The 12,681-nt window shown below is 37.2% G+C and overlaps 1 protein-coding gene across 9 annotated transcripts in view; it reads left to right on the top strand.

Annotated features, from left to right (window-relative positions):
* Positions 1-12,681, top strand: part of COP1 (COP1 E3 ubiquitin ligase) — a 259,903-nt gene that overhangs the window by 23,618 nt on the left and 223,604 nt on the right. For 8 of the 9 annotated variants that reach the window (XM_010367393.2, XM_010367391.2, XM_010367392.2 and 5 more), the window contains exons 2-3: positions 130-189; positions 8,687-8,784. In XM_010367393.2, coding sequence (XP_010365695.1) covers positions 130-189; positions 8,687-8,784 — 158 coding nt within the window. The remainder of the gene's footprint in view (positions 1-129; positions 190-8,686; positions 8,785-12,681) is intronic. The other variant, XM_030936258.1, reaches the window with a different exon arrangement.

Genomic DNA, 12,681 nt, shown 5'->3' with positions numbered 1-12,681 from the left:
ATAGAATGTTTGAAGACTTAGCTCTAAACTATATATTGAAATATGATTTCATTGGTATTGTTACTAGCCTTTTCCAGTTTGTAATCACTCTACTTTTAAAGAAATCAATTATTTTTCTTTTCTTTTTAGCCCCATCTGCTTTGATATGATTGAAGAAGCATACATGACAAAATGTGGCCACAGCTTTTGGTAAGACAATTCTACAGAGTAAAATAATCTTTTGATATTTTAAAACTTATCTGTAAATGTAGCCAATGAGAAGTTTGGTTATCTTACATATTTTTTTTCTTGACATATGTCTGTAGATATGGCAGTTTAAGGCAGTTAACATAACAGCTGGTACATAATTTCTGTCAAATGTTTAGATTTAGCATAGGCCTTCCTGATGGATTTGAAAACTTCTGCATTTATTAATTGTTAATAAGAACTTTTCACTGCTGTTCTTAGTGATGCTGGGCAATCAGGACCAACCATGAAGCACTAGTTACTCACTTGTGGGGATAGGTTGGAGAAGGCAGTAAAACAGGCTAAGAAGGTCATGGAAAAAAAATAGAGGATTAAAAAGTTCTGTGTTCTTTTCTTTAACACTTTGCTCAATATTAACTTTACATTATATCATGCCAGATTAACCCATATGTTAAACATTTTTTTAATTGTAAGATTTACATACTATCGAATTTGTATTTTATAGATATATTTTTTCTGGTTTCTTAGTCTTGGAGGAATTTATAATTTTAACTACAGTTATATGAACAGTGCAGTAGTGTTAAGTATGTTCATATTATTGTACAATTGATCTCTAGAACTTTTTGTCCAAAACTGAAACTTGGCACTCAGTAAACAACAATTGCCCATTTCCCCTTCCCCGTAGTCCCTGGCAGCCACCATTCTACTTCGTTTCTATGAATTTAACTATTCTAGATACCTCGAATAAGTAGAAGTATTTGTCTTTTTGTCACTAGCTTATTTCACTTAGCATAATGTCTTCAATGTTTATCAGTGTTGTAGCATGTGTCAGAATTTCTTTCCTTTGTAAGGCTGAATAATACTCCATTGTATATATATACTACATTTTATTTATTCATCTATCAGTAGACACTAGGGTTGCTTCTTCTACCTTTTGGCTCTTATGAATGATGCTTCTGTGAACATGGGTGTACGAACATCTGTTTGGGACTCTGCTTTCAAGTCTTTTGGGTGTATACTCAGAAGTGGAATTGCTGTATCATGTGGTAATTTGGTTTTTAATTTTTTGAGAAACTACCATACTGTTTTCTATATGAGCTGCACTATTTTATGTTCTCACCAATAGTGCTTAGGAGTTCTAGTTTCTCCACATCCTTGCCAACTCTTATTTTCTGTTGTTTTTTGATAGTAGACATCCTAATGGATGTGTAATCTGTGCATTTTAACTTATTTTTGCTTATTTTTAAGCCTATTCTGTTGGTATATTATTTTAGCCTTAGTATTCCTTGTGTTCTAATACTCCTTATATTCTAATTCATATTGAAATCAGGCCCATAATTTTATGCTGAAGTTGTATGTGATATCTGGCAGATTGATATTCCTTCATCATGAAGAGTATTGGTTATTAACACTAGTCTGTAAGATCTTTCGTTTCATCTGGAGCATGATGCTTTAGTGATAGGTGTATTCCCTCTGCTAGTCGCTTAAAAAGCTTTAAATACAAATCACTTTCTTAGCTTGTATTATCTATATTCTTATAAAATAAAGTATTAAAATGATAACAGCAATGTATATTCTTGCTTTAAAAAACAACTCATTGTACAGGAATATGTAATATAAAATATAGATGTCTACCTTTATCTAGTTTTTCTTGCCTACCTCCTCAGAGGTTATCATAGGTAAAAGGAATGATTAGGTATTCTTTCAGAATCCTTTTACTGTTTTTTTTTTTTTTTTTTTTTAGTCATCTTGCTTTCTTGAGTACTTTTTATTTTCTAGTATATCATTGACATTATTATGATTCACGAATCACTTTCTGCTCTGTATTGCCAATGAAGTTCTGGACATGTGGGTCTTGCTTTGGGGCTGATACAGGTATGGTCTTGGCCTTTTCAGGCCATTGTTCGGCAGTAGTGTTCTCTTTGGTCCATAAATTGACCTAGCATCTTAGCATTCCATAGGAAACTGTATTTTTTTTTTTCAGAGATTTGGATTTTGATGATTCTGAAAATTAGGTGATCTAGAGTAGGCTTTCTCAACCTTGTCACTGTTGACATATTAGACCAGATAATTCTTTGTTGTAGGTGACTGTACTGTGCTTTGTAGATTGTTTAGCAGTATACTTGACCCCTACCCAGTACCACCCTTGCCCATCTCTGCAGTTGTGACAACCAAAAATGTCTCTAGACATTGCAGATACCCCTTGGGGGACAAAATTTTCCTCCCTTGAGAAGTACTCATCTAGCGCTGAAAGAACAAGTCCTTGATATTGTTAGACTAGGATTCTACTTCTGGTTCTGAAACTTACCTTTATCAAGTTACTCTCCGCTGCTGTTGCCCTCTTATTCTTCCTCATTCTCTTTTTACTCCTTCAGTTCCTTCTCTTTTTATAGATTTAAAAGTGTTGAAATATGAAATAGATTGTGAAGTGAGGTTTTTAATTTTCCTGAGTATCCTGTAACTTACGTATCCATTGTGGCATTTTTTTAAAAAGGCCCTGGATCAGTTAGTGACCTTTTTTCACTATGTTGTGAAGTGGAATAAATTACAGATTGACCTTATAAGTGGACAGGCTGGAACTTTTCAATAAATTTATAATCTTCATGTTGTCTTTAGGTCATTGTTGGAAAGCCCCATTGCTTTCTTAAATAGCTTTTCCTCCTTCTCTCAAAACAATTTAGGCTTAGATCCTTATAATACAATTTCATTTTTATGTTATACCCTGATGAGAACGTATTTTAAGATACCCACCAGAGAGCAGCTTTTAGTAGGATTAAGGCCATAATGTTGGCGGGAACTAATAAAACTGGAGGCTGTCAATTCCAACATCAGGCTTGCTATACTGTGATTTTTTTTTTTTTTTTTTTTTTTTTTGCAGTTTTGTTTAAAGCAAAAGTTTATAATTGTTTACTCTTTCCTAACATGTGAGGGCTATGGAACTTCAGTCATCAGCCGTAGCCTCTTGTGTCAGCTTTCTAGTAATATAAACTCTGGCTGGTAAGCTGAATTCAAGCAGTATACCACTTCAAAGCTCATCCAAATTATTATCATTAAATCAAATTGGACCACATAAAAATATCTTTCCTAGTAACAAGTTGGAGACAATATAGCAGGAACTTCTTTCACTTTATTTATTCCCACTTGGGAACCTACTGTTACCTGTATCTGTAGCCTAAGTGAAATACAATGATATAATAAGAAATCTGACTTTTACATAATGTAGAGATAAAATTGGCTCTTTGTCTTTGCCCCTTTGCTGCCTCCAGCTTGTGCCCTGTACCGTATTTACTATTTTGTAGTAAATTTGTAAAAATAGTAAATCAAGCCCTGATTTACTATTTTACTTCATTACAAATTAGTTACAGTTAATGGAGTCCTTCAGCATAGTCGTCTCCCAACACGTAGGTGATCAAGCCTGAGTGTCAGATTGCATTTTGAGACTCTTGGCTAATCCATCATCTTGCACCGTACTTTTGGTCTTTCTTTACATCTAGTTATTAGATGTAATGACTGGTCCTAATTTGTCCTGGCTGTTCTTGTTATAGTTTGTTCTTTTTTCTAGAATTTTCTGATTACTTGCAGTTTTTTATATCTACTCATCCTTGTTTACATAGATATAAAAAGATATTTATATTTGTTAGCAAGTATATACATAGAAGAAACGTAACTGTATACATCTATAGAGAAATACACACTTTTTATTAGCAGATACATACTTAATAGAGGAAATAGGCACCCATTTATATCAGCAGAATTAAAATAATTATTTTTAAGAGTTGCAGTGTGAGTAGCCTAAAAATTTCTCAGGTGGACCTGAGATACATATTCCTTTTACCTCTATTATGCCCACCTGTTGTTGAGCACTAATCTAAATACTTATCCTTCTCTTGGCATCCAAAGCTTTGTATACAGGCTGGTGATGGTCAAGTAGATTAGATGAATGAGAATGAATTAGTTACTGGGGAAAGAAATACTGAGAATTTCTAGTGGTGTTTTATATGACCCAGAAGACAGCAGACAAGACGTAGACGTATGTTGCTTTCCTGGCTGTATCTATTCATTCATGCATTCAACATTTACTGAGTTTGAATACTTTTAACAGGATATTGCCCTAAACATTAAGGGTACAGAGGATAAAACAAATCCATGCATCTAGTGATAAAATGGAAGAAGGGCTAATAGGCACATACAGAAATAAGTACAAGATAAGATAGTATCTATTTCTCAAATTAAGGCAGGTCTCCTCTGGGGTGGTAGTGAAGTAGTAGATGCTCTAAGATACACTCGATGCATCTTGTTGTCACTTAAGTTGTATACAGTGGTATGTAATTTTATGTACTTTAATTTTACAATATAAATGGATTTGATCAAGTGCAATGCAGAAAAATCACTTGAATTATATTGTTACTGAGAACAGTTACTTCTAGCTATGCCCCATTTTTTTCTTGTCTGTGAGAGATGGTGTAGTAAGCCTATTGGGATGGTAAAGAAAAGAGGAGTTTCTACTAGATTTTGGAATAATTTCTTGTATATTGACAAAAATTTTTTTTCTGTTTTTTGAGACAGGGTGTTACTCTGTCACCAGGCTGGAGTGCAGTGGTGCAAACGTGGCTCACTGCAGCCTCGACCTGTTGGGCTCACTCAAGCAGTCCTCCTGTTTCAACCTCCTGAGTAGCTGGGATCACGGGGACACACTGCCACCATGCATGGCTAATTTTTAAAATTTTTGTAGAGTTGGAGTTTCACCACATTGCCTGAGCTGGTTGCAAACTCCTGGGCTCAGGCAATCCTCCCGCCTCGGTCTCCCAAATTGCTGAGATTACAGGCATGAGCCACTGCACCCAGCCTAACAAACTCCTCTGTGACTTAAAAACTTAGCTTGTTCTTGTCATCTACACATTTTCTATTATTTTTTCTATTATTTTAAAGAAAAGTTATTTGCTAAAACCCATAGTGTTCTCCTTCTACTTATCTGTCAACCCATCTCTTATCTTTATTATTTAATGTTTTTTTTTCCTTGAGATGGAGTCTCACTTCGTCGCTCAGGATGGAGTGCAATGGTGTGATCTTGGCTCACTGCAACCTATGCCTCCCGGATTCAAGCAGTTCTCCTGCCTCGGCCTACTGAGTGGCTGGGACTACAGGCGCGCATGAACATGCCCTGCTAATTCTTGTATTTTTAGTAGAGATGGGGGTTTCACCATGTTGCCCAGGCTGGTCTCAAACTCCTGACCTCAAGTGATCTGCCCACCTTGACCTCCCAAAGTGCTGGGATTACAGGCGTGAGCCACTGCACCCGGTCTTGACTTTTAAAAATTAAAAAAAAATTTTTTTTTTTTTTTTTTTTTGAGACAGAGTCTTGCACTGTCACCCAGGCTGGAGTGCAGGGACGCAATTCAGCTCACTGCAACCTCGGCCTGCCAGGTTCAAGTGATTCCCCTGCCTTAACCTCCTGAGTAGCTGGGATTACAGGCAGCTGCCACCATGCCCAGCTATTTTTTGTGTTTTTAGTAGAGAAGAGTTTCACCATGTTGACCAGACTGGTCTCGAACTCCTGACCTCAAGTGATCTGCCCACCTTGGCCTCCCAAAGTGCTTGGATTACTGGCGTTAGCAGATTTACCCAGCCTGGCATGTCTCTTACCATTTTTTTTTTTTTTTTTTTTTGACAGGGGTGTGGGGACAGAGTTTTGCTCTTTTGCCCAGGCTGGAGTGCAGTGGTGTGATCTCAGTTCATTGTAAGTGCTGCCTCCCAGGTTCAAGTGATTCTGCTGCCTCAGCCTCCCGAGTAGCTGGAATTACAGGTGCCTGCCACCATGCCCAGCTAATTTTTTGTATGTTTAGTAGAGATGGGGGTTCGCCATGTTGGGCAGGCTGGTCTCGAACTCCTGAACTCAGGTGATCTGCCTGCCTTGGCCTCCCATAGTGCTGGACTTACAGGTGTGAGCTACCGCTCCCAGCTGTCTCTTATCTTTAATTACCTTTCAGAGTCTCTCCTTTATAACTTGCTTTGTTTGAACTTGCTGATTTTTTTGTTTGTTTTTTGTTTTTGAGACAGAGTCTCGCTTTGTCCCTCAGGCTGGAGTGTAGTGATGCAATCTCTGACCAATGCAACCTCAGCCTCCCGATTAGCTAGAATCATAGGCCACACAGAACCAGGCCCAGCTAAGTTTTGCATTTATTGTTATTGTATTTTTTGTAGAGATAGGGTTTTGCCATGTTGCCCAGGCTGCTGATTTTAAAAAAGGGTTAAATTTTGTATATATATTTCCAGGTAATGTTAACTCATTTCCTTTTTCCCTAAGCAGACTATAAATTTCTACATGTTGTGATTCTTAGTCTATTGTGTTTGCATGCCTGCGTTATACTTCTTCCTTGTAATAAAAATGAAAATAAAGATTTAGTATGTTATTTCCTCAGTGAAATTTCCGTATAGGAAATTTTCAGTCATCTATGAAGCATATTTTGTGATTATGGTTATTCTAGCCTTGTCATAGTTGCAAGAGGTGATGATACTGTTTTTGGAAGATTGTGCAGGTCATTTGTTCAGTAGATATTTGCATATCCATTATGTGCCTGGCATTTACTTCAGTCTTGAGGCCCCTGTGATTTGCCAAAGACCACCGTTACTTTTATTCTTCACACCTTTCTCCTTTTTACTTATCTTGAAAGTAACAAATGTGAGATGTGAAAGTAGTCGATAGCCAGAAGGGCGAAACCTGGGGAATGTAGGTTTTTATTGTTTTGTTTGTTTTATTTTGTATTTTGTTAAGGTGGAGGAGGAAGGTAAGTGGATATAAAAATCAACTTCCGTTTACAAAGCTCAAGTAAATTTATAGTAATTTGGATTACTATAAATAGTAATAAAAGAGGTACTTTCTCCGTAGGAATGATCTTTACAGATCGCCTTTGTAATTTCTTAGAAATCATTTTTTTCCTGAGTGTTAACCAGTAATATTTACTATAGAAACCTGACTTAAAGACATCTACAAGGAAAACATTTCCCATAATTATATGACCCAGAGACAAATACTGTTAACATTGCGAAGATTGTCTTTTATAATTTATTTTAAATGTACACATATATAATTTTTAAGACAAATAGGATTATATTATATCCACTGTTATAGATTGTCGTTTTTATTCAGCAGTATGTATAATGACATTTTTTTCTCATATCAGTTTGATACTTTTCCGTGATTTGGTTGAAAAATACTTGAGTTTTTTTTTTAATAGGGAGGTACACAAATGTAAAAGGTTTAACATTATAGAAATATATAATGTAAGAAAGGGAAAATTTTCTGTAATCACAGTTTTCTAGCAATAACTGTGAGTAGATTATTTTTATGGCATACAAGTTACAATAATTTATATTGGATGGCTGTATAGCATTGCATTGGATTGATATTTACAAATATATTTAGTCAGTTTCTTAGTGTCTGGATTGCTTCTATTTTATTTTGCTATTTACATATAATCTTGCATTAAACACCCATCTAAATATATTTTTCCTTAGGATAAATTCCTAGAAGTAAAATATTCAAAAGAGGATGTAAAACCTTAAGATTTTTCCTGCAACTTGGCTTCTAGGAAAGTTGTACTGGTTAACATTTTCTGTAACGGCACTTGAGATTGTTGATATCCACATATATTCTTTAACTATGACAGTATTTGCTTTTGTCTTTTTTTCTCTTTTTTTCAGGCAGGGTCTCATTCTGTCACTCAGGCTGGAGTGCACTGGCATAATCATGGCTCGCTGTAGCCCTGAACTCCTGGGCTCAGGTGATCCTCCTGCCTCAGCCTCCCAAGTGATGGCACATGCCATCACACCTGGCTAATTTTTTCATTTTCTCTAGTAATGGAGTCTTGCTGTGTTGCCCAGGCTGGTCTTGAACTCTTGGCCTCAAGTGATCTTCCTGCCTCTGCCTCCTAAAGTGTTGGGATTACAGATGTGAGCCATTGTGCCTTACTGGCAGTATTTTATTTTTCCATCCTGATTGGTAAAATCTAGTATATAATTTTAAATCAGCTTTTTGTGACTAGTGAAGATGGTGGTTTTCTCATGCTTACTGACTGATTTTTGTCTTTGGTTGAGTTTTCTGTTTGTCTTTTTTATTTGAGTGAACGCTGAGTATTAAGGATATTAGCATGCCAGTGATATGAATAGTCTGTTTGCTTAACTGAGCTGTAGGCATTTGCTTTTGTGGTGGTGTTATGAACTATCTAAATTGCATAAACTTAAAATTTAGTGAGTACAGCTTTTTAAATTTGGGTACAGTAGCCTTGATATTTGAGTTTAGTTTGAAATAACTTTTGTGTACTGTTCACCCAGTAAGTGCCCTGTATATCCTGTTGATAATGTAAAAATATAAACAAAAATAAATTTGTTAGATTACTTAAGTTGAAAATGAGGAATAGAAGACTAATAGTCATTATTTTGTGACCAGTTTATTAATATTTCATTGATTTAATTAAGCCTTTTTTTTCCCCCCTACTAATAGCTACAAGTGTATTCATCAGAGTTTGGAGGACAATAATAGATGTCCCAAGTGTAACTATGTTGTGGACAATATTGATCATCTGTATCCTAATTTCTTGGGTGAGTCTTTGGAATGATTTTTATTTTAAACATATTTCGATCCCCAAAATTGTGTACTAGCACTAATTTACTTAGAAAACCTACTTTAGTGGTAAGCAAGTCTCTCTACTGTATACCACAGTGCTTTCTTCTTCTTGGGTTGTGACATAGACTCTATACATTATTAGTATTTTATTATTTTTAAGTTTTATTTAAAAATTGATAAAACTTTTAGATTATTCTGTAGATCAGGGACCCCTGGGCCATGGACTGGTACCAGTCTGTGGCCTGTTAGGAACTGGGCTGCACAGTAGGAGGTGAGGGGCTGGCAGGTGAGCGAGCACTACTGCCTGTGCTCTGTCTCCTGTCATATCGGTGGGGGGCATTAGATTCTCAGAGGAGTATGAACCTGATTGTGAATTGCACATGCAAGGGATATAGGTTGTGCGCTCCTTATGAGAATCTGATGCCTGATGATCTGAGGTGGAACAGTTTCATCCTGAAACCATCCCTCTCACCTTCCTTCAGTCTAGAAAAATTGTTTTCCATGAAACCAGTCCCTGGTGCCAAAAAGGATGGGGACTGCTGATGTAGATGACAGACTGGATGTGAGGCTTAACAAAAATGGGAGCAGTTTTGAACACCTTTTGGTCTCCCTGTAAGTGTTATACATCCCTACCGTTTCTGCTTTTGGGGCAGAAGTGAGAAAAAAGTCCATGGGTCTCAGGAACCCAGGTTTGTTGAATATTGAGGGAAAGGGGATGGAAAAACTTGGATGTGATGCTTGCTGAGTTGGGAGTGAATAGGTGAAAAGAATCTGTGAATGGGTGAAAAGAATCTGAACTAGGGAGGCAATTAAAAATTAAGAACTTGGGAAGGGATACATGGAATAGAACTTTTGAGAGAGGAGTGGTAGGAAGTAGAGAATAGAGACATGAATAGGGAATCCTTAAGTATAAATGATAAATGATCAGAAATAATAACTAGTCAGAGCCAATTGTGAATATCAGAAAAACTCTGCCTGTTAACTATCTTAGGATATTGTAGGCAACCTTTAGTCTGAGTGTTTTGGGAATGAATAATAAGCTAAAGATTAATTTTCAGGTATTGGTAGGCATGAAGTAGGGCACTATTGGGTTTATATATGAAAAAGGTCAGTTCTTCATTTTAAAGACGAATATGCTCAGCGTTAGGGTGTGGTTGAGTACTTTTGTATTGGATTCTGACCTGCTGGTACTTTGGTGGCAGTTTGATTTTTACCTCAAATTGTGGTTTATAATAAATTATAAATTGATACGTATTCAGCTATGGTTTTACTTTTTATCTCTGCTCTAAAAGTGCCTTAGCTATGATAGTTTTTTCTGTGTTACTCTTCACTGTAATTTTTTTTTTTTTATGAAGGAAAATCACTGGAGGATTACATAGCAGAAAGGGGTGCTAAAGGAATTGAAGATTTTCTGCCAGAATGACAAATTTTTCTAAGTGGCTAAAGTTTTATGGCAGACTTGGAGAAAAAACTTGGGGAAAGAACAAAGAGAAATACTGAGTCGCATGGTACCTTGAGGACTAGACTTGATGGCCTCGTTTAGATAATAGGGAAACCACATCCTGTAGTGCAAAATCCTTTGCCCCTGAACTTGCAATTTTGGATTGATGCTGTCTTAGGATCACTAAAGATCACTATGATTTGTCTGTAGTCATAACTTTGGAAAACTACTTATTCTTTTGGAGTGGTTAAATAAGAAAGGAATCTGGTGTTCTGAAGATTTTGGTATTTACTAAATTTTTCAGGCAACGTTCCTTAGTTCACAAGTTTGAGATTCTGTTTTGTGAATTTCTAAATAGTGAGAGAGAGTTATATATTAGTATGGAAGGAATATAAAAATACACTACTGCTTAAGCTGGAAAGTGATCCCCTACATTATATATATTCTCTTTTTTTTTTTTTTTTTTTTTTAATGATACAGAAAGTCTCACTCTGTTGCCTAGGCTGGAGTACAGTGGTGCGATCTCGGCTCACTGCAGCGTCCGTCTCCCAGGTTCAGGCGATTCTCCTGCCTCAGTCTCTCTGGTTGCTGGAATCACAGGCATGCGCCACTACACCCGGCTAATTTTTGTGTTTTTAGTAGAGACGGGGTTTCACCATGTTGGCTAGGCTGTTCTCGAACTCCTGGCTTCAAGTGATCCTCCCGCCTTAGCCTCCCAAAGTGCTGGGACTACAGGTGTGAGTCATCACACCTGGACTTATATATTCTCAAATGTATGTATCTAATAAACAGTGAAGTCACATTTACTGATTTTTTTTTTTTTTTTTTTTTTGAGACAGCATCTTACTCTGTCACCCGCTGGAATGCAGTGATGCGATCATGGCTCACTGTAGCCTTGATCTCCCTGGTTCAAGTGATCTTCCCACGTCAGCCTCCCAAGTAGCTGGGACTACAGGCATGCACCACTATACCTGGCTATTTTTGTTTGTTTGTTTTTGTAGAGATAAGGTCTCACTGTGTTTTCCAGGCTGGTCTCAAACTTAAACTCCTGGGCTCCAATGATCCTCCTGCCTTAGCTTCCCAAAGTGTTGGGATTACAGGTGTGAGCCATTGTGCCTGGCCAATTACTGTTTTTTTTTTGTTTGTTTTTTTGAGATGAAGTCTTGCACTGTCACCCGGGCTGGAATGCAATGGCGTGATCTTGGGTCACTGCAACCTCTGCCTGCTGGGCTCAGGCGATACTCCTGCCTCAGTCTCCCGAGTAACTGGGATTACAGGTGCACACTAGCACAGCTTGCTAATTTTTTGTATTTTTAGTAGAGACGGGGTCTCACTATATTGAACTAGACTGTTCTCAAACTCCTGACCTCGTGATTACCCACCTCGGCCTCCAGAAGTGCTGGGATTACAGACGTGAACCACCGCCCCGGCCCAATTACTGATTTTTTAAGCTAGAAATTATCTTGACAGTGATCTCTAGTGCAGCTTTCAGTGTGATTATATTGTCAACTATGGAAATAACTTTTCATCCTGATACATCTATTTGTATTTTTCTGCTGATTGCCTCTTCTAGCCTTGTCCTTTGTTCAGTGATAGCCAAATCCTGAGGTCTTACACTAGGTTTGTAGAGACTATCTCCTGTTGGCTCAGAGTAATGTCATTGAGATATGTTGATCCATGTGTTCCTGAAAGTGGAATATCACTTTTTTTCTATACTAAAAGATGTCTTCTAAGTTGTTTTCATTGCTTCAGCTTAAGATGGCATATGCAATTTGCATAATGCCTGCAGTTCTTAGTTGGGTTAAGAAGACCTAGAGCCTTTTAAAATGATTTCAGATTTCCTGTTAGCCTGGTAAAGTAATTGAGCATATGTTATATGATTCTGAGATGTTCTTGGCATCCTTGCACCTACTTAATTGATAGGTTAAGACCTTACACTTCTAATGCCTAGTCATAGGTAGAGGGCTTGTCCACACAATTTCTATAGCAGTACTCTTTAAAACTTTTTGCTTGTATAACTCATATGAGAATTTTGAAAAGTGATGATCCTTGCATATTTTTAAGTTTGCATTAAAATTTTTTCTTCATAACTTTAAGTGATCGTGAAGAATATTATGGCCAGGTGCAGTGGCTCAAACCTGTAATCCTAACACTTTGGAAGTCTGAGGCAGGAGGATCACTCGAGCCCATGAGTTTGAGACCAGCGTGGGCATTATAGCGAGACCTTGTCTCTATAAAAAAATTAGCCAGGCGTGTTGGTACGCAACTGTTGTCCTAGCTTCTTGGGAGGCTGAGGTGAGAGGATCATGTGAGCCTGAGGATTTTGAAGCTGCAGTGAGCTATGATTGTACCACTCCATTCCAGCCTGGGCAACAAAGCAGAGATCCTGTCTCAAAAATAATTAAAGTTTTAAAAAAGAATGTAATTTCTA

This window comes from Rhinopithecus roxellana, chromosome 8, assembly GCF_007565055.1.
Source record: "Rhinopithecus roxellana isolate Shanxi Qingling chromosome 8, ASM756505v1, whole genome shotgun sequence".
NCBI classification, from domain to species: Eukaryota; Metazoa; Chordata; class Mammalia; order Primates; family Cercopithecidae; genus Rhinopithecus; species Rhinopithecus roxellana.
Note: the sequence above shows the minus strand (reverse complement) of the source record. Positions and strands in the feature narration are given on the sequence as shown.